Here is a 22,548-nt window from a genome sequence, read left to right on the forward strand (position 1 = left end):
GGTTTAAGCTAGATCCGTGTGCATGACTGGCAGTGCATTTGTTGGGCCAGATCTAAGGAGCCAGAGAGCGTTCAGCTCCTTTTTGCCTACAAAAGAGCAGCCAGACAACCAGCAAGAGGCCTTGGATGTAGCACGAGGTGATACTTACTCAGCCATTCCTTCTTTTTTCTTATAATTTTTTTAAACTAAGAAGTTATCAGTTTCACAAAGAGAAGAGGAATTAAATTATCAAAGGCTCCTCTTTTTGGAGGCCCAAACTATTTCCATTAGTTCTGCTAATGCAGTTTGAAGTTTTCAAAAACACAACATAATTGCTTTTATAATCCTAAAATAATTATTTTTTTAGAGAAAGATAGTAGCTACTGGGAATTCCTAAATATTAGTTAAATGAGTGAAACAAAATAATTACTGATTTAAAATATAAAACATTCTATCCCAGCTTGCTTCCAGAGATACTTAAAGGAAAGGCTCGTTTAGTACTGTTAATTTAATCATGCTCTTTTATGTTCAGAATTCCTCATTTGTGTGTAGCATGTTGCATCACTTAGGAAAACAGGTGTAACACTAAAAATGATGAAAAATCTGTAGAGTATGATATTTTCAATTTCATGAGTTGACTCCTAATCGGATCTACATTCTTGCAATGCGTGTCTGGTTTGTTTTGTTTTGTTTTGTTTTTGTCTTTTTTTTTTTTCCTAAATTGGACCTTTTGTATTTCCTATTTCTATTTAAAAATTAGATCCCAGATCTAAGTTTATGTTCTTTTACTATTTTGCCTATGTTTATTAAGCAAGACCAAAACTTAAGGGTTACTACAAAAATAAATGTAATCCCCGAGGTTGATCAAAGATTTAATCTGACCAGATGGAGCAAACCTGAGAAAGATTTTGACTTTCCACTCTGTTTTGCAACAAAAAAGGCCATTTTTTTTTCTCTTGCTTTCTTTGTTAGACAAGCAGAGACCAGGCCATCCCCAGAGAAATGAGCAGGTGTGGCCATTTAAAGCATGTCTGCTTAGGTTATCAACCAGCATAAGGAAAGTTTGAAATGGACTGAAAGGACCTGCTAAACAGTTTTAATGTTTCATCCTAAATCCTATATATTCAGTCAATTCCTGACCAAGTTGGCAGTGAAATATAGTAGTCTACCCAAACCTCTGAAGCCCTTGTAATTTTTTCATTTGTTTTCTGTAGAGGTGAATAGGTGAGCTTCAGTAATCCCTGCCACTGGACAAGCATGGAGTTCTTTGGTGTTTGTTTGTTTGTTTGGTTGGTTGTTTGGTTGGTTCGTGCTTGGTGCTTAGCTTCCTGACTCTTGATGAAAAGCAACAGTCCAGTAATTTTATTAGTTTACTATAACATTGGGGAATTCTAAGGATCATTTTGAGAAGTACTACATAAAACTTTTTATATTAAAATTTATTTCGTTTAATTAATGTCCAGTTAAGTCCAAGCAAGCACTGTTTTCTGCTGTTGAGGGAGATAAAGATTCAGACTTTGGGTTTTGTTGGTGGGGTAGGGAGAACTGTTCTGTTACAAAATATTTTATGGAGTAAGAATACAAATTATTGTTTGGTTTCTTTTAAAGCTTATTCCATGAGAATATAATAGACACGTGTTTCCTACACAGAAGAAATGCTCACGTCTATTCTTCAAGTGTCTGAACAAGACTTCCCTGTTGTAAAAGACACCCTTGGGTGGGTAATGGCCTTAGAAACTACACTGACAGTCTCTTGTGTTCTAATTCAGTTTCGCAAATCCATGGCACATTTTTGGCCTAAAGTAATGTCATTCTGTGACATTTGCGGCAAGACTAAAAAGGACCCCCCATAGTAGCCATTTTTATTTGATTCTTAAGATCTGAAGGCAGCGGAGAGAACAATTGGGTAAAGTGGAGGGCTGGGGAAGCTTGATTTTCTTGTTCTCTGTGAAATGAAACTAGTCTTTTCCTCCTTCCCCCTAAAAGCAGAGTCTGCTAGGGGGTTGTCGCTGTGTTGGAGTTGCTGGGGTGCCACTGCAGATCACTTTAATTACTACAGCTAAGGAGGGTAAAATTAAAAGCAGCACCATTGGAGCACTGGAAGACAGCTCGCCTAGGTGTCGGTGAACTGTGAAATATAAAATTGCATACCAATACATTTTTATGGAAAGGAAACAAGGAATTACATTACTTATTCTAGAAGAGTTTGTCCGTAACTCGTCAAGTTTTACTAGTGCCTCTCTCGGTAGCAGATCATAGACCATTTCAGTGCGATAAGGAAAACGGCAAGCCGCAGCAGCCTCGAGACAGGCAAGAAAAGGCTGAATGTGTTTTTAGCTTGTGTCCAAAGTTATTAGCTCTGACCCAGCTTGGGTGTGATATTTTCTGTCTGATGCATTCAAGTGCAGGCTCCTTGGCCTTGCCTTGAAGACACTAGCGCTACATTCACCTCTCTCCTAGGGGTTTCTAATTCGAGATCAGGACCCAGGTTTTAAATGAGTATAAACAAACTAGTTCGCATCACCTGTCTTCCTGAGTATCACAAAGGGGAGCTTGAACTGATTTGTAAAGAACAAGAACTTTAATGTCACAATAATAACAAAGTGGTCTTAAGAATGCTAGGAGCAGAGATTATGTAAGATCATTGCTTTGAAATCTCAAGACCACACGGAATTTATTTCTTACTATGGTACTTGCAATGTGTATGATATTAAACAGTATATCTAAGAGATGTTCAGTCTCTATCAGTCAAGATGCCGGTAGCTATCACACAGCACTGTGCAAAGCAGAGACAAAACAAGCAGCACATGAAAACACACCGGCATCGCCACAAAAGGCTCTTATATTCATGGGTAGGGAGGCCTCCCAAAATAAGCTCCCATCCACTCTACCTGTAGCACATCCGTTTTGGGAAGGTACGGTCAGCCTAAGTCTCTAGCTCTGCAGAAAAGGCAAAAGTCTTAGAAACAGTAACTAACCATCAGCTTGGGGCGTTGATACAGCGAGGCAAGTGACTTCCCCTTAGTGATGGTGGCCCTCAAGAGGTTCCCAAGCAAACTGATGATTTGCTTTGGCAGCAGTTGAGTTCTTGTCTTATTTTGTGTGAAGAGTAGTCGAAAGAAGGATAACAAACACACATTTCCGTGCTTAGATTTAGGCATCAGAAGTACTACCAACGTACTTGAGCAGTGTGCAATGAATGCTTTAGTAAACTAATATAGTGGTGATTAGCCCTACTCTCTGGTCATGTTGTCTTCGGACATGAATAGTGTAGCCATTTTTAGTAAATAATTGTAAAGTCTCAGATTTTGTTATCATCTGTTGTTTAAATATTGCCAAACAAGCTGACTGTGTGTAGTGCTAAGTATTGAACTCAGGTTCCATGCATGGGAAGTAAACATTCAATAACTGAGATATATCCCTGATTCCCATGACCTGACGTTTAATGGAACCTACATACAAATGAAATAGTTTTACTTAGAATGAATCTTCTCATAAAGAAACTGGAAATTTGGGACTTCTCAATTAAGGTAACCCTGTTTATGCATTCACTTGATACAATTGCAGTGTTTTCCTTCAGGACTCTTTGCAGGGATGGGGAGGCATGGTGCTAGGGATTGGACCTAGAGCATTTCCCAAACAGACAGATGCTCTACCGCTGGGCTATGTTCCCATGACTTTTAACCACTATCGTTTATTTTCTCAGTTGGTTCTTGCGGGTGAGAAAACAAACAATACAGATATGCCATCCCACTGGAGAGATGTGGGTCCAGGCAAAATTGTCTCTGTGGTATAAGGACATCAGTGGAAAAGCAAATTAAGGCAATCTGATAGGGAACTAGAACTCTGTCAATCAGGCTCAAGATTTTGCGCTGTGTCTATAAACTTTGTTTACTGTAGGGTTTTATGAGTTGTAACCTGCCCTTGCCGCCTGTTAATGAGGCTAAATCTTGCTACTTGAGAATTGAATTACAGCACACCTCTGGGCTAATGGTTATAAACAGAGAGTCCCATTAGGGCTGCATTCTGATTTGTTCATTTGCATTTTTCTATTGTGTGGAGAACAATGAAGGGTAAATAAGTACAAATAAACAATTTACATAGAAATTGCTTAAGTGTGGTGACTAGTGTTCAGAGCTGCTTTTATTAATGGTTGCCTACCTTAGCGCACACTCTTAGTGAACTCTCAGCCTACGTTTTTTGTTTTTTTTTGTTCGTTTGTTTGTTTGTTTTGTTTTGTTTTGTTTTTAGGAGGTTGTAGCTTGTGAGGAAAGAAAATAGGTTCCAATTTGTACTGGGAAAGGCAGAATCGTTTATTTTAAATCAGTTAAAATGACCAGACTATTTCATCTTAGTGTAAATCATCATATCCTAGCTCCATAAGAAGTTATTATTCATGCAATGAAATTGGCTTAAATCTTGTTGCCTTCGGCATATGAAATCATGGTTTTTATTAATGTTCCCACTCTCCTTAAGTTGAAGGATGCAGGGTTAGTAAAGGCTGTGTCTTGCTCAGCTGGTCATGTAACTCGATCTTTTGGGCTCTGTTTTGGTTTTTCTTTTTCTTTTAATGGCTTTGTTTATTGGGGCAAGAGGGTTATGCACATGTCACAACATGCTGTGTAAGAGGGCAACTAAGTCAGAAAGGTGAGCATTCTATCTACCTTGTGGGTTACAGCAATCCAACTCAAGTGTCTACCCACTAAACCATCTCGTCTGCCTCTTAATTCTGTTTTTGTATCATTGTAGACCAGGCTAGCCTAGAATTTACATTAACTAAGGCTGCATTTAATTCCTGATTCTCTTGCATCCATCGCCCAAATTCTGGGATTATAGATGTGAGCTGTGGTATCTGCTTCTAACTTGACATTTTGGGGATCAGATAATTTAATAGTTACGAGGAAGGGCTGTGGAGTCAGACAGACATGGGTTGAACTATTGGATGTTTTGCTGTTCAACATTTGGACTTTAAGTCTGTTATTACTAGTTAAAAGGGGTGGGGTATAAGAATTAAATGAAGTTATGAATATAAAGTACTTAGCACATGAAAGCTCAAGAAATACAGTAACTATCATTAAAATACCATCAAGCCTCATCTTCATCTATTCATGCTGTATATTCAGTGTCCAGAAAGACACTGATAATAAGTGAAAGATTGTTTGTATATTATCTTTACGACTTTATTCTTACCCTGTACATTACAAATGCTCTTGTTTCCAGAGGCTTAGAAGTCATCTCTGGAGTGTCAGAGCTCCCTCGATTTCTCACTGCCCTACCCCAAGAAGTCATCATGCCCCTTCCAGCTCCTGCAGCTGTGCTAACATCATGTTCCTACAGGAGTGCTTTGGTTACGTTCCACTCAGGCTGTTCTTGTTTCATGGGAGGGTCTTGCTATAAATCCAAGCTCAGCTCAAATCCAAAATCCTCCTGCCTCTGCCTCCCAAGTGCTTCAACTATAGCTGTAACAAAGCATCCTCAAGTTGCTACACTTCACATGCTGAGCTCTGAAGACTCCACTGTAACATTTGTGTATATTCCAACAACTCATCCCTGGCCCCTTCCTGTATGCGTGGGAGAATGTTGCCACCGCCCTCGTCAGCGCTGTGATCAGATTCACATTTCTCTGAGTCACTCAACAGTCTCTCCCTTGATGTGTCTAAGATAATATGTAATTGCGTGCTGGTGGGGGTTGGTCTGGGTGCTGCTTTCAGGCTGTGTTGTTCTATTCCTCTTTCCCCTGTGTCTATGGAGAAAATGGAAATTATAAACACTTAGTGGATTCTCTTTAGCACTTGGGAATAGTACATTGTAAATAGTGTGTATACAATATGCTTCCTATCAAAACATAGATGATGTGTGGCTGACCTAGTGTTAATGACAATAAGCCCAACCTCTGGATTGAAGATCTCTAATCTTTGATTTACACACGTTTTCTTTATGTGTCTTTTTATTGTGTTCACAGGTTTTTGTGGGTTACAATACTTAATGTTCTGCCATCATATTGAACTCCAGTTTTCATTTATTCATGTGATTTCATTGATTCAATACACTGTACTCACTGTTGTTTTGAGAGTGCCCTAGGCCTACCTACCTGACACACCTATTAATCTGCTCTTATTGATGGTGGTGATGCCAAAAAATCTCTTGGGTTGGTTGGTTTGGTTGGTTGGTTGGTTGGTTTTTAGCCACCTCAAAAAAAAAAAAAACAGACTTTTAAAGTACCCAGATTTGAGTTGCACCCATCTGGCTTCTTCCCTGTCTACCGAGCCTGATTGCACCTCCCAAATTTTCTGAATAACTTCTGACTTTCACAGTAATAGGTTGTTTTGTTTATTTATTTTTGAGACAGGTTTCTTTATTTAGCCCTGGCTAGCCTTGAACTCACAGAAATCCCCCTGCTTCTGGCTCGTGAGTGCCTTTTCTTTAAAGCCTCTTGCACTTTGATTCTCATGATGCCACGCCCCCCTATGTAAGGACAGGTATTCTCCTCGTCTCACTCAGTGGCCTCCTTACTCCTCTTCAGGCTCCTGTGTATTCATCCTTCAGCACCGTGGCCCTGGCTTTACCTTACACCATAGCCTCAGACCAGCTTCCCAGCTCACCACTAAAATGTACTCAGAGGTCCTGTTGTCTCTTCAGACACCCTCTCTCCTAGCCCAGACGCTGCCTTCTTATGGCTGGCTTCTGTTAGTATCCTATGTTTATTATAAGTCCATAGTCAGAGTTCCCATTCCATTTTAACTAAGTTATATTTTCCTTCTTCTGTCCACAGCTCTAACCAAAAATTGGGACAGAAATTGGTTTTTTGCATCTCTTTTTCGTATTCCTTGTAGCACTTCCTCTTCCTGAATGCTCTTATTAGGACCTTATTCATAGGCCTGCTAATTCATGTCTTTCCAGTTTCTTGTGTTAACCTATATTTCACAGCTGCTAAATTAATCTTTCATTCTCCTAAATATTAGACAGCATATATATAAAAGCAAACAGCATAAAACAGCCACCATCCCAGTTCCTGAGAGGCTGCTGTGGGATGCACCTCCCTGGGTTGGCGGCCTTCTGCTCTTTATTGCTGTGTCATCCTTCCTCCTTGTCTCATGGGCAGCAGTGGCCATTGCCAGACCACATCAGTCTCTGTCAGTTCCACTCCTGCAGGTGCAACACAGAAGCCATGACACCTTTTGTCTACCCTGCCCCCAGCCAAAACTGTTGTTTCAAAAGTTATAATGAAATATTTCTTTAAAAAAAATATTCACACATGTTTTTGGGTTTTTTTCCTTTTGGTCTTTTTTTCCTATTGTCATGTAAAATACTCCGATAAGAGCAACTCAAAGGAGAAAGGCTTTATTTTAGTTCACATTTGAAGTATAGTTCATCACAGTGGAAAAGTCCAGGCAACAGGAACCCCAAAGTAGCTGGTCACATGGCAGCCTCTGGGCAAAGAGACCAATGAATGCCCACAATGAATGCCCACATGCCGAAGAGCTTCCCTTTCTCCACTCTGTAGCCCAGGACCTCCCAAGATCCCAGGATCCACCCTCCAGCGGATCTCTCCCAACCTCAGCTAATGCAGTCAACAGAGCCTCTCGGGGAATGCTCAGAGGCTCAGCTCCCACACTGGTGACTGTCACACACACAGGGTAGTACAGTGGCCAAGGAGGGAGCACGAGGCCCCACCAGGGAAGAGAGTGGAATGTCAGACACTAAATGATAGGAGAACCGTGGTCCAGGAAGAGTCGGTGATATATTCCAAGCCACAGCTATTCAGTGCTTAGTATGGGCATGTTTTATGGAGGTAGGAAGATGTCAGGGAAGAGACCTACCAAGGTACTGGAGCCAGCTTATTGTAGAATTTATCTTGTTTCTATTAACTTTCAAGCTTACCAAGCAATTCCCATGGTATTAGCTCTCTCTCTCTCTCTCTCTCTCTCTCTCTCTCTCTCTCTCTCTCTTTCTCTCTCTCTCTCTCGTGTGTGTGTGTGTGTGTGTGTGTGTGTGTGTGTGTGTGTACACGCTCACATGTACAGAGGCCACAGAAGGCTTTAGATATCTTCCCCTATCATTCCTATATCATTCACCTTGGAACCTGAACCTAGCGAGCGCCCACAGTTGCCCCGTCTCCATGCCCCCACAGTGCTGAGGCTGCAGTTGTGTGGAGAGATCACTCCTGGCTTTTCCATGGGTACTAGAATCAGATCCCAAGTCCTTGTAGCAGCTTAGGGTTTTCTCTTAACTGCTGAGCCGTCTCTTGAGCCCCTGCTTACAGTTCTTTATAACCCATCTTAAATAGTCAACAACTATCTACCTATTTGTTGCAGGTTTTAATAATTTTAAGTTCAGAGCTTTATTAGACATTATTGGCTTTTTTTTTTCCTTATTGTGCCTCTGGAGGAAATGTAGCAAAAGGAAAGAATCTGTTATTGTTGGCATTTTTTAAGTTAGAACTTAACTCTAACTTAGCTTACTCTCTTCACTCTTACTCTATGAAAAAAACCCATTCCTGTATTTAATCTAAGTTGGACTGCTGTATTTTTATAGTATCAAGGCATCTTTTAGACTGTGCTTAGCACCTTTATTAGAAAATAGCAAGTTAAATTTTATTCTTAAAAAATAAATTGTTAATCACAATTCTATTCTGATTATTAGGAATTTCTTCTCTGAGTCTGTTTTTTATTAATAATTTCTGCCTTTTCTTTAATAGTTTGTGTTGCCAAACATCCTTTAATTTAAATTTGTGATGGACATTTTAGTCCAATGATTTGTAAATGTTTTAAAGAACTGATCCTGAGATGTCTTTTAAAGCTGGTGTGACATCCGGCTGATGCGGAGCACCCTGTTTATAATGTGGGCCAAGCACCATGCTGTAACCAGTTACTATCACGATGATCAGATTGAAAATGAAATTGCATTTCTGTCAATTACTGAGTTGGCAACTGTTCAATATATCTTAGCAGCAAGATGAAGAGAGACGTCGGCAGCTGAGAGAGAGGGCTCGTCAGCTAATAGCAGAAGCTCGATGCGGAGTGAAGATGTCAGAACTTCCCAGCTATGGTGAAATGGCTGCAGAAAAGTTGAAAGAAAGGTCAAAGGCATCTGGAGGTGAGCTCAAGAATCTTGTAGCACATTCTACAGAGAGCCCAGAAATCTTCAGCAGACCTTTTAGGACTTTTTATTTTTACTTCAAAATGTTACATAAAACTGTAAACTTTCTAGCCTATTGATATGGGTGGTTTGTTTGTCGTAAGCCAAGGGAAATATTGCAAATCAGAAGATAAATGTTATTTTTTTCCAGGTCAACTTGTGCCTTGATTTTTAATGCAAGCATCATTCTTCAGCTTGGATGTAGGAGCATAAGCATGTAACTCTGGCCGAGGCAGGGATGATGAATTTCAAGCTGGGGGCTGGCCTTGGCTATATAGCCAGACCCCATTTCAAAAAGAAGACAAAGGTGGGAGGAAGAGGGGGAGGAAGAAGAGATTACACTTTTTAGGTTTATGATATCCCTTGATGCCTTGTTGTTGGGAGAGTAGGTGAGATGCAATCAAGTCCTTAGTGTCTAGACTGTAGGATTTGCTAGTGGTGAGCTCTTCCATGGGAAACATGGTCTGGTTTTGTACTCGAGATGGAACCTGGGGTCTTGTGCATGCTAAACATGCTTTTTGCCGTTAAGCTTCCAGCAGCTCTTTTAAGTGATATTTTTGTGCTGGCGAGATGACTCAGCTAGTGAAAGCACTTTCCACCATGCCTGCTCACCTAAATTCAGTCCTTCCTTGTGCATACATGATATAAGAATCAAGTTTTACACTTTGGTCTATGACTTCCACATGTGAGCTATGGCACAATCCTACTCCCCCCAACCCCCTCCGTGTACACACATAAAATGTGATAAAACTTTGTGAAGCAGTTTTGGCAAGGTGTGGCGGTATATATATATTTAAGCCCAGCATCAGGAGATAGAGCATCAGGCCTAGGCCACATGAGACTCTTTATATCCCAATATGTACGAATCATTACTATGTTCCACATCAATTTCCTTCAGGTCAATTCTATTGTCCTGACTCTGAGACAGTCATCCTCAGCATTTGCAGATACCGCTCACCTCAGTTGAGGCAAGGGCCATATAAAATAAAGAATTTTTTTTGCCTCTCAGTACTCAGTTTGGCCATCCGTAATTTGAAACTGCACTTTTGCTAGGAGTACATTCAAGAGGCTTGTGGGCTTTTTACTTCAAAGTAAATTCAAACGTTTGTAATCTATTTATCTAATAAAATTATGTAAAAAAAAAAGTGTCAGGTACTTGTCCTTAGTTAACCTTAAAATAGTATTACCCTCAAGAATAGGTAAATGAGGATTTAAATAAAACCCTAGAGAGCTGGAGCTAAGAAAGAGTCTTGCCAGTTCTATAATAAGTTTCTTCAAAGTAAAGTAGAACTTACTGCTATGATTTTTTTAATTGGTTCCTTATAGTAAAAGCTTACTGTTGTTAGATAACAGTGTTAATGATGCTAAGAGAAAGTTGTAGTTAATGGCGTAGGATACACTGGCTGCCTGTGCAGCTGGTGCTGTCTTTGTGATACAACTTAAGTTGAGGGCTTCAGATGTAGTTCAGTGGTAGAGTGATTGGTCTAGAACCAATCAGGCCCTAGGTTCAGTCATTGTAACTAACACACTCAGGCACACACATGTGGAATAAATAAATTGTTGAAGGCTATCAACCCTGTCCTCAGATAAGAAATTTTAAAAAATAGAAAATACAACCTCATTTAACAGTGTATATCAAGATTAGGCCGGTAGTTTGCTGATCCTTATGTAGCACAACCAAAGTTCACATAGATCCATAGGAATCCAGTTCCCGTGGTAACATGGGATAGTGTGAATCACCAAATGTGTTGGGCAAAAAAAAAAAAAAAAAAATCTTAGAGATTTTCAGTGATTTTTATTTTCTTCTTCTTTTAGGACTATGATACTTGAATTGAATTTTATATCTTTTGTTTGGTCTCTGTAGAACTTTGAAAGTTCTGAATTTTATGGAGACCTTGGTTGAGAATTAAAAAGAAAAAAAAAACAGAAAGAAAGAAGGCTAAGTGAGAAACTTCTTTCTGAGTCTTCTATTTTTCTGAATATGTTTTTAATGACAGCCTGGGTTTCTTTCCTTGGCATTGCAGATATTCCTTTTATGTTATCACCAGATATCCTGATTTCAATTACCTGTGAAGAAAGCATATAAGATTGGTTGTATTGCTGTGCTGTGTAGTGCAGTGTCAGGGTTGTGCAGTACCAGCCAGCACATATCTTCACACTCTGTTACATAGCTGATACTCCTGCACACAGAGCACAGAGCACAGACCCTCCTGTGCTCTTGCATTTATGCAGTGCATCTCTACCACTGGCTCTGCCGTGCTCACCTGCCAGATGTCTCCATGGTTAGCCATGAAGACAACTATATTGATCGATCATTGTGTGTGTAGATACATAGATATAGATGTAGTGTCTTTCAATACACACATGCATGTGTGCACACATACACATAAACATGTACTTTAGTTCTATTAGACTGCATTAAAGTTTCTTACTTGTTGGGAAGTATGTTGTAACTGCTGAAAAGAATTTAAAGTTCATTTCAAAACATGTTAATGACTGGAAATTAAAATCTCATTCATAGGATAAGCTGATAGAAGATCGGTTTTTATGTTTATCTTCACAGATAGTAATCATTTTATGTAAGTCTAACAATATGAATATAAACACCATGTTAATCCATCTAGATTATTAGTAATATCAATGGAGGTCATTTTTTTTCCTGGAGGGAACACATCTGGCACTTGTTTAACATGAAGACAGGATTTGGCAACTCCCAAGTTCCCATATCCCACTGCATGTCTGTTCTTTGCCACTCTCCACAGCACTGTCTAAAGTTGAGTGACCTGTTTTCCTCACCAAGTGCCTTCCCCATACCCTAGTATCCAATCAGGTTTGAATCCTGTTCCAGCTCCTCTACATTAGGCTTTCTTGTGCTTCTTCAGGTCACAGAGGTCCTAACACCTAGATTCCCCACCTGCAGCTTTTCTAGTCTCTACAACCCCCAACATCTAGGTCAGCATTGGCATGAGTGATGTTGCTGCCTGATCACCGTCAGCGCAGTACTTCCTGTCTCTCTCACAGAAGGAGATGAACATATACTCAAGAACCGCACTTAGGAGGCATATTGACACTGTCTAATATGTAAAGGACCTAAGGTGCCACCAGTGCTGCCTGTGAACTACACCCCCTTCACAACTGGTTACAAGCAGATATTTCGGCTAAAATCTACATACTCTTGGGAAACACTATGATCTTGTTAGTGCACTGATATCTCTCCATTCCTACCAACTAGCACTGAAGCTCCCCATTCTGCCCCCCTGGGCTCTCTCCAGTTCTGCCCTACAGGCCTCACCTTCTGTTATTTCCCTTTAAGTTATACCTGAGCACATTGGACTTGGCTGCTTTCTCTGGACAGAGCCTACTCTTTCTGCTTTCATGCCTCTGGTGCCCTCCCCTCAGTGACCTGACTTAAGTGTAGTACTCCCAAGAAAGAAATTCTGGTGTCATTGGCAAAGAGAAATCTTTTTATCTTTTGAATTGCTCTGTACCATATGTTTACCATATAACTCACATCCTTTATGGTATTATAATTACTTGAATGGGTTTGTTTTGAGTAGAATAGATGTCTTATAAAACTTATTATCTCCTCAGCATCTAGCACAGTGTTTTGCCAGTTACCTAACAGAACACTGTAGATCAGTGTTCCTCAGCCTTCCTAAGGCTGTGATTTTTAATTCAGTTCCTCATGTTATAGTTGAGGAACCATAAAATTATTTTGTTACTATTCTATAACTATAATTTTGCTACTGTTACAAATCGTAATGTGGATATCTGATATATCCCAGCAGGTCACAGCCCACAGTGAAGAACCACTGATGTGGTCTACCTTGTGTTTTAGTAAGAGAATGAATGCTGCGTTTTGTACTGTGGCTCTAGATTAATTGTGGTTAGTGATAACCAATGGCAGTTGATTGACAGCAGCCAAATGTAGCTAGCTGTCCTGAAACCATTAATAGTTAATGTCTCTGGCACAGAGTACCACAGAAGTGTTTGACTACCTTTTTAGTACTTGGGAGTGTTTGCTAATTCATTTGCTAAGCTACAGAATTATTTGGAGAAGTTTTGAGGACCATGAAGTTAAGGTGTTCACCTTCAGGAAATGAGCAAAATAGCTGTGCTGGGCGTAGTTGATGAGGAAGAGCTGCCAGCTGACTGTGCTGGGTAATGTAGCCATGTGTGCTTGAGATTCTGCTCTCAAAGCAGCAGCAATGTCTATACCTGCCTTTCCCCTGCTCCAGGAGGAGGCTCTTCTCAGTCATTTTTCTTTGTTTTCTTCTTCTAACTGCCTCATACAGTAGATGGGAGCCTGTTTAGTATTAACTGTCATTAACATTTTTGGTGACTGCTTGGGAAGCCCAAAACAAACAGGATGTGCATATACAACCATATCTAAAAATGAAACCCAGAATTTCAGATGTTTTTCAGTAAGTCAACTTTATTTTCATATATTATTGTATTAGTGATTATTAGTAGATTATACAGTAAAACACAAGGACTTAATGAGTTCAGTGATTCAGAGACAGCGGGTTGCAAATTGTCAAGACCTCTGCATCTGCTTTGATGCGATAATTGAGCTTTGACATAAGAATGTAAAATATAACTATTAATCCACTAGTGGAAAAGCCACTTACGACTGAGTTCTTAGCTTGCTTCATCCTTGTCAGACTTCAGAGTAACTGTCACTGAAATATTCGGTTTTTTTCTTTGGAATTGAGGACAGAGGGTAAAAAATATGAATGCTATACTAACATTATTGCTACATGTTCTTACAGATGAAAATGATAATATTGAGATAGATACTAACGAAGAGATTCCTGAAGGCTTTGTTGTAGGAGGTGGAGATGAACTTACTAATATAGAAAGTGACCTTGATAATCCTGGTAATTTCAAATTATCAATGTTTTGTGTCCTATTGCATGGCAAACTTTATTTTTACATCGTCAATAATAGTTTATTTTTATACTCTTTTTACATCTTATGCCCTCGCTAATGATTTAGTCAACTCCACCTTCCATAAATGTTCATGTTATTTTGTTTTCATTTGAATGTTCAAATAGCTTAACATTTGTATAATAAATTATGACTTAAGTTCTTTTATTACTAGTAAGCACTCTAATTTCAGTTTATAGGCATTCCATGAGTGGTCTCCTCACTGCTTCTGTGTTCTGATGTGCTAGTGTATACTACATGTGGAATAACTACGGAGTAATTCAGATCAAATCTAAACCCATAGGTCAGACTCATTTGATTAGAATTACTAATGGCAGTACTGGCTATGCTGGTGTATAAGGCTGAGATAGGAGGGTAATTAGTACATTCCAGGCCAGCCTGGGCTGTTTAGTAATTTTGAGGCCAACCTGGGCTATACTGTGAGATCTTTCTCTAGTCTTACTGAGTTATTTTGCAGTTTTTTTGCTTACGTTTGATATTATTACTGTTTTACATATGCTGAACAATTGGTTAGAGTAGGACACTCTGAAAATTCCTTGTATAGACTACAATTAGATGAATGCCACACCTTCTGTCATGTCAGTCTGTCACACTGCACCTCATCTTTTAAAATATAAGCATGCTTTTGGTGTGCATTCTGTGTGCCTCGCCCCCATCAGTAGCAGCGGGTAACAGTCCAGAGTTCCATATACCCGAGTGCTCCAGAAATGGCTCTCGAGGTGAATTCTCACAGCAGTAAAGTCCTCTGGATAAGAAGTAACATGAGTCACATGAGTGTCCTTCCCTGATGGTGATGCGGGGAGGGATGCAGCCCCGATCCTCCCTACAGTCTGACCTGCTTCGTCTCCCCCACCTCCAGCTGCTGCTTCTCCTGAAAACAACTGTCCAGGGTCCTCTTAGCCATAGCAGCAGCTGAGAGAACTCAGGGCCTCTTGTCAACACCTCCCTCAGGACTCAGTGTTAAGAAAATATTAGGATCAAGAAATCCTAATATTTAGGGAAAGCATTTTAAACATTTAGCTCAAAACTAAAACCACCTGTTAGTTTGTTTTTAATAAACTTCTTTATTTTACTTTATTTATTTATTTATTTTTTTAAGTTTACAGGTGCTCTTCTTGCAGGTATGTCTGTGCACCAAGTATGTGCTTTTGGAGGCCAGAAGGGGGCATCAGATCCCCCGGAATTGCAATTACAGCCAGTTTTGTGCCTCCGTGTAGGTGCTTGGAATCGAACCTGGACTTTCAGAAGAGCAACCAGTGTTCTTAACTGCTGAGCCATCTCTCCAGCTTCTAGTTTTTTCTTAAAGACAGTAGAATTTATCTTTAGTTTCTCTTTATGAAAATATTTGTGTTGCTGTCTGCCTGTCCTCCCTTTATGGTTACCACAAATTCATCCTTAGAAACTCAGTGAGGGGAGAGAGGGAAGAGAGTCCTTAACGTCTTTTTACTGTTGAGGACTCTTAAGATAGACTTCTGATAATGGAATCATAAAATCAGTAAAATAATCAATGTGTATGTCCTTACTTAAAATAGATTAAAACAATAGGAAAATTAGCCATCTGGAGGGTAACATGGAGAAATTAGCTGTTACAACTTTTGTAGGATATTTCTTTTTTAAAACTAGCTGATTTTAACCCTGGCTAGCTTGACTTTTGTACTTGAGGGAAAAAAATAATAAATTCTCTCAGAGATGGGGAGGTGGTCTATTTGTGAACATGCTTGTAATGCAAGCACGAGTCTCTTAAGTTCAGATCTTTAACACCCAGGTAAAAATAAAAAAAAGCCCCTTTCTGTAATCCCAGCCCTGCAGTCAGGAGACAGGCAGGTCACTGCGGCTTGCCAGCCAGCCAGGCTAGCCCTGAAGGTGAGTTTATTGACTGAGAGAGCCAGTCTCAAAAATATAAAACACCCAGTATTAGTATTTGACACATGCATACATGCGCATACACACAAGCAGATCCACACATGTCCACACACATACACATAAAAAAATAATACATAAACAATAAAAAGTAAAACTGAAAAGACTTCACTGCTGAGAAGAAAAGCATGCCTCTGTCTCCTGTTTGGCACTGGTGCTCCGCTTCACCTGGGGTAGACCCTGACCTTAACTCGGGCTGGCCTGGGGCTCACTGCCGTGCCCTAGTCTGCCCTGGAACTAATCATCCCCCTGTGTAGCCCCCAACTCCCCCACCATCAGTGTAACTCTTCAGCACGCCAGTAAGTGTAGGCTTGTGCAGACACGGGCTTCCCAATCCATAGCTGTGGTTTATGATAATAAAAAATAAGAGTGCAGACTGGAATCTGGAGGCACACAGAAAATAGTATGATTTTTATTCTGCTTTATTTTCTCCAAAATTCCTTTATCAATGTGTATATAAAAGTCATAATGTTTTAATAATAAATTGTTCAATCTTTATCTTGGTTTGACCATAGTTCATCTGATATTGTTTAAAAAAGAAGCCTGGCAGTATAAACTGAAAAATTTGCATGGAAGTAATGATAATGACATTTATTAAGAGTATTATAATTAGAGAAGTTATTAATCTTTGTGAAAAATACAATTCACCAAAAGTTGGCATGTCTTTTACAACAATTTTATTAAAAAATACCAGTTTGTGTGAATTTTAAAGTAGAAATATTTGTTTCTAGTTATTTTTAATGATTTTTATATTAGAAATTAATATACCTGGCAAGATAATTTAAAATTGTTTCTTGGAAAAGTTATAACCATAGTTTGGTTGCTTTCCATTTCTATCTATATTTAATATATTCTAAAATCATGATAATTTTTATTGTATCTCTGCTGTTTAAGTAGAAAGTAATTGCAAGCATATACTATTTTGAAGCTGGATATATGTGTACACACTTAAACACTGGATTCTCACAGTGTATATGTTACTGAGATCATGTTAATAACATTTCAAGATGCTACTGCATATGTGAATTTTGCATACTAAAATCATATAATGGTAGGGATAATATAATTTGAATTCAAGTGTCAAGATTTATTAGTTGTGTACACCTGCAATCCCAGAACCCAAGAGCCAGAGGCAGGAGGATCACTGCAAATTCAGGTCCAGCCTTTTCTATATAGTGAGTTCCAAGCTAGCCAGGAGTGCAGGGGAAGATCCAGTCTCAGAAAACCAAGAAACAAGTAAAGCATCTCTCAAGTAGCTTGTTGTGTTATTATGTGCAGTGTATAATACAGTTATCATATATATATACATATGTTATGTATATGTGTATCATATATTTCTGTTTTTCAGGTAATCCCAATGAATATTGCCTATAGCGTAACGTCTTTAAGCACGTTGACCATGTTTTTTAAGGGATTAATCTTGAGGGTGAAATCTATAGCAAAACAGCTCTCTGAGTGTTGCCTTAGCCCCAGTGTCTTTTGAAGTGTAGTAATATCCCTATGATGTCACTTGAAATTGGTAGCCTGTATATATCTCAGGCCTCTTACCTGTCACTCACGGCGTTCGCTTGTTTAACAGAGCAGAATAGTAAGGTGGTGGACTTGAGGCTGAAGAAGCTCTTAGAAGCCCAGCCACAGGTGGCAAACTCGCTCTCCAGTGCTGCACAGAAAGCTGTGAGGGATGCCTCGGAGCAAGGAGCAAAGGTAAGTCCTGCTGACCGACTTAGCAGCTCCAAGCCCTGCACGTACACAGGAGCTGTGGTTGAACTCGGGTTCTGCTGAGAGGGATATTGCCATGAGAATCCTAGTATGTTCTCTGTCTCCGAACACCTTTTACCCATGCAGATGAACACCAGTTAGTGCTGTTTCTAAGAATCCATCACACCTGAGGATGGCAGTGGGATCGAGGATAGCATTTAAAGCCACTGTATGAAGTGTGTGCCTTTGTTGCTCTTACCTGCTGTAGCATCCTAGACCAAGCATGTGTGTGTGTGTGTGTGTGTGTGTGTGTGTGTGTGTATGCACATGCATGTCACTGTTGTTATTACAGGCTTTTATTAGCATGTCTCCAGCTTTGGGGACAGCTGTCCTGTGTGACTTTTCACCCACCTGCAGGATTGCCTCCCTCTGACAGAGCAGCTTTGAAGCCCCAAAACAATGGCCCTCATTGCTCCCTGTTGCTCATGTCTATAATTGGTGATGAAAGTGTGTGGCAGAGGCAGAAGACTTCTCCATCTCTATCTCTGAATAAAAGGAAGCCTGGCTTGGGGCTTGTGGTCGGTCGGTGGGTGGGTGGGTGGGGTTTTTTTTTTTTTTTTTTTTTTTTTTTTTTTTTTTATTTTTTTTTATTATATGTAAGTACACTGAAGTTTGTGGCACAAACTGAAATACCCTTTCCTGACAGGAATTTAATAAAGATAGAACAAGGATTCATTTGATTTTTTTTTTTTTTTTTCTTAGTTCAATTTAGCTTTCTGCACTGGATTTAATGCAGAATGAAGCTTGCCTAGGAATAATACAATGGATTGAAAAGGCTAACTGAGTTAGTGGGTTAAGAGGAATACATTTGTAAGGCGGCAGAAGTTCCTAGTCATAAAAAGGTTTCTTAAGATGGGATTTGCTGGTTAATCACACTGATATTTTAGCATGTTGCCAGCCCTAGAAATTTTTAGCCATGTTTGTTTACATTAGTAAAGACTTAAGTTTTAAACTATTGGATAATCATTAAAATAACATTAAAAATAAATACTCTTTAAGAACTTAAAGCCAAAAGTATTTGTATTCTAATTACCTAGTTAGCATGTTATAAGGTTGATCCTAATGATAAATATATCAGATAACTTTGAAAAATTTAAACAATTGTTTCATTTTCATAAGTTAGTTATCTACATATATGAAACTGAGTTTGTTTTGCAAAAGGCTCTTTTGTAGTAATTTCTAAAGTTATTCCAACAAAACATAGACTTTAAACAGATTGCGTCTGTATGACTCTTTTTAGTGGAGGTTTTGAAAATGGTGTTTAGAAGGAGCATACAGCGCCCATCTGCTCCTTGCAGCTTTCAGCATTGATTTGGGTTTTTATTTTTTTTTTAATAAAATGCAGTTTACACATTTATAAATGAGGCATTCTGTGTTTGTGGACAAGGATAAACTGTTACCTTCCCTTGAGGATTCTGTATCCCAGGCCTCCTTGAGGCTAGAGAATAGGCCATTGGAGGCCTCCCTCATTACTGATTGTCTCAATGCAGAGGAAGGCCAAAGTCTTGGTAGCTTTTGATAACCAGTTTCAGCATTCAGCAGGCTTAGCTATTAGTCATGCATCTTAGCCTTTCCCTATTTACTTTCAAAACACTTAATAAAAATAATAAAAGATTAGGTATAAAATGAAATATTTGTTTGGTACACAGCCCCCCGGTATCTGCAGCTTCCACACATTGCAGCGGCTCAGTCTGCTGGGATATTTCTTGTTGATAGAACCATTTGAATTTGTTACCAGTATTAACATAGGAAGCTCCCGGAAAAGATAATTGTAGTTTCCTTGGCTGTAAAGGGCTTACTTACAAATCGAGCTTTGGAAAGTAATAGCTGATGAAATTCAGTTCAGTGGGGTAGTATTATAATCCTACCTTTTAGCCCTCGCCCAGAATTAGAGGTTATCTGAGTGGGCATAAAATTGGAAACTATTTCTTCTTGTCATATAAGTCCATAGGACTACAAACTGATGGGGTAGAGTCATGGGGGCCATAGGAGGTAACATGGCTTCCTCACGATGCTTTTATCACCAGCAGAAGACACGAGAGCATGGAGTGTCTGACATCAAAGTCATGGAGGATTTAAACTGTACCCCAAAGGTTTTGCTAACTGGCCATAGAACCAGCTGCTAAGCAATTTATAATGCTTTAAGGTGCTTCCAAATAGCTTAGAAGTCAACATCATCTTAAATTGGTAAAAGTTACCTGCCTGGCATACAATTCCATACTTGGGACTACTGTGTCATCTATTCTTTTGCTTTTAGAGTGGCGTGGAAGATCTCCGGACTGAACGATTACAAAAAGCAACAGAACGTTTCAGAAATCCTGTTGTGTTCAACAAGGATTCTACAGTCAGAAAGACTCAGCTCCAGTCTTTCAGTCAGTATGTTGAGAACAGACCAGGTAGGAGCACTTTTAGAACTGTCTCATGATGTAACAGCATTTAACTGTAGGTGTATATGTATTAAATGTAGAAAGGCTGATAATGTAAAGCCGCATTTCAATATGTAAATATCAAGCTTTATAATAATTTTACACGCCTCTCCCCTTTTCTTAAGAGATGAAACGACAGAGATCAATACAGGAAGATACAAAGAGAGGAACTGAGGAGAAGGCAGCGATAACTGAGACTCAGAGGAAGCCATCAGAAGATGAAGTACTTAATGTATATTAATTTTTTGTGTGGTTTCATGATTGCTGATAATTCCAAACTGTATGTGGAAATGGTGCCTTTATTTGTTAAAATGAGATGTTAGGTTTTTTAAGATGTCAATCTCCAGCGCATTCAAAGCAGTGTGAGAGGGGTAGGCTGCTGAATTAGTCTGCAGAGTGGTGATAATTGTCAGATAAAAAAAAATGAATTTTTCAGAGTTCCAGAGCCCCAGCTTCCTTGAGACATTTCCATCAGGGCACTTCCCATAAAGAGATTCCAGTATTGATCTACCGGGAGGATTTTAATTATTACAATAGCAGATACCGCAGGGCTGCAGTCAGAGGGAGAAGTCACATGAGACCTGCTAGAATTTCTCAGCCAACCCATTTTGTTGGCTTGGGTTAATGGGTGTTCAACCTTTCCATTATCCAGATCAGCCGTGAATTACTAGCTGAATGATGTTTGCATTAATATAATATATATGGTAATTTCTTCACTTAATTAACGGGGAGGTTCAGCTCAGTAGGGGTATGGGCTGATCATGTGTAAAATTGATTTGTGAGGGAAATATTTGATAGACCACGGGGAGAAAGCTGCTTTTGATGGACAGCTGCGGGACAGAAGCAAGGAGAACAAGTTTTAACTTGAATTTTTGTCTAGAAAGAAGTGCGGCTCTCTTTAATGGTGTTATTTTTGTATTATCTACAGTTTGAATATTTTCAGAGTTAAAAAAATTCTTTTTTTGGAATTTTAAAATCATCTAAACTGCAACTCAAAAGTGATGAGCAGCATTTCAGGACTCTAAAAGTACCCCATTTTATGTTTTTCCACCTTCAGGAAATCCAGAAAATTCTAAGTACAAAAAAACCACCCTTGGTGGTTCCTGAGAAAGCATTTCATAATGCTTAGTGAGCCTGAGAGTATTTGTGTGCAGTGTGCACTCACACTAAAGATGTCTGGTGACTGGTCCCCAGCACTGCAGAACTAAGGGATCTGATTATGAAATTTGTACTGTGCGGTGAAGTTTAGTGTTCCTATAATTTCTGCTTCCTTGTTTGTATTGTCTGCAAATTACAGTGTTTGTTTTATCCCTTTAGATGGGACTACAAACAGAAAAGTCCTTTAGAAAAGTCTGTGTTGTCAGTAGGTGCATGGCAAACATCCGCCAGGTTGCTCTTAAATTTGATACTTACCAGGAGCGTACATTGAACTGGAGACGGGCCGTTTTGTGTGAATCTTTAAGCCATGTAGTGATGTTGTATTCAGTGACTATAAGTGCCAGACTGACAATCTTCTAAAATATTTTAACTTTAAATTTATCAACTGCTGTAATCAGCTTAACAAGTAAAGGTAATAAAAATGCAGTTTTAATAGTTCGGAAAGTGTGTAAACTATAGGCATAATTAAACATATTAACTGCTCATGGCTCTAGCTACATATGTAGCAGAGGATGGCCTACTCAGTTATCAATGGGAGGAGAGGCCCTTGGTCCTGTGAAGGCTCTATGCCCCAGTGTAGGGGAATGCCAGGGCCAGGAAGCAAGAGTGGGTGGGTTGGTGAGCAGGGCTGGGGGAGGGGATAGGGGCTTTTCAGAGGGGAAACCAAAAAAGGGAGTAACATTTGAAATGTAAATAAAATATCTAATAAAAAAATAAACATAAACATATTAACTGACCATGGGAATTTATAACTGTAACTCCTGGTTGTGCTTCTTGCTTAAAGAATATTTCTCACAGCTCTCTTAACACCAGTGTGCCTCCAGCACCAGATGCTCTGGGAAGGCATCTGACAGGACTGTGCCACTTCTGTCTCTGAATGAATAGTGCTTTACAGATTGGCGATCGTGGCTGTGACGAGTAGCGACTAAGCTATCGCTTCAATACCTAGGAATCTCAAAGGGCACAAGAGTTAGGAGAGCTTTTTGTTTATTTATTATGGCAATACCAAAAGTAACAACTCTGCCCATAAAATATATACCTATAATTAAAAATTTAAAAAGCTATACTGGTATTTCATAATAAAACTTGTATTTTAAGTAAAATTTATAGGAGCACTTTTAAATTATGAATAACTCTGAAAGTAAATTTTCAATTACAAATATAATTTTGGTTAAGGAGAAAATTAAACAGTGAACTAGTTGAATTAGATCCTAAGTAG

General features: G+C 39.2%; 1 protein-coding gene across 8 annotated transcripts in view; it reads left to right on the plus strand.

Annotated features, from left to right (window-relative positions):
- The window catches only part of Ehbp1 (EH domain binding protein 1), a 266,956-nt gene that overhangs the window by 196,831 nt on the left and 47,577 nt on the right, over positions 1–22,548 (plus strand). For 4 of the 8 annotated variants that reach the window (XM_029545445.1, XM_029545444.1, XM_029545446.1 and 1 more), the window contains 5 exons: positions 8,928–9,075; positions 13,890–13,997; positions 17,567–17,691; positions 20,003–20,141; positions 20,297–20,403. In XM_029545445.1, coding sequence (XP_029401305.1) covers positions 8,928–9,075; positions 13,890–13,997; positions 17,567–17,691; positions 20,003–20,141; positions 20,297–20,403 — 627 coding nt within the window. The remainder of the gene's footprint in view (positions 1–8,927; positions 9,076–13,889; positions 13,998–17,566; positions 17,692–20,002; positions 20,142–20,296; positions 20,404–22,548) is intronic. The other 4 variants (XM_021210545.2, XM_021210546.2, XM_029545448.1 and 1 more) reach the window with 2 other exon arrangements.

The sequence above is a fragment of the Mus pahari genome, chromosome 13 (assembly GCF_900095145.1).
Source record: "Mus pahari chromosome 13, PAHARI_EIJ_v1.1, whole genome shotgun sequence".
Classification (NCBI taxonomy): Eukaryota; Metazoa; Chordata; class Mammalia; order Rodentia; family Muridae; genus Mus; species Mus pahari.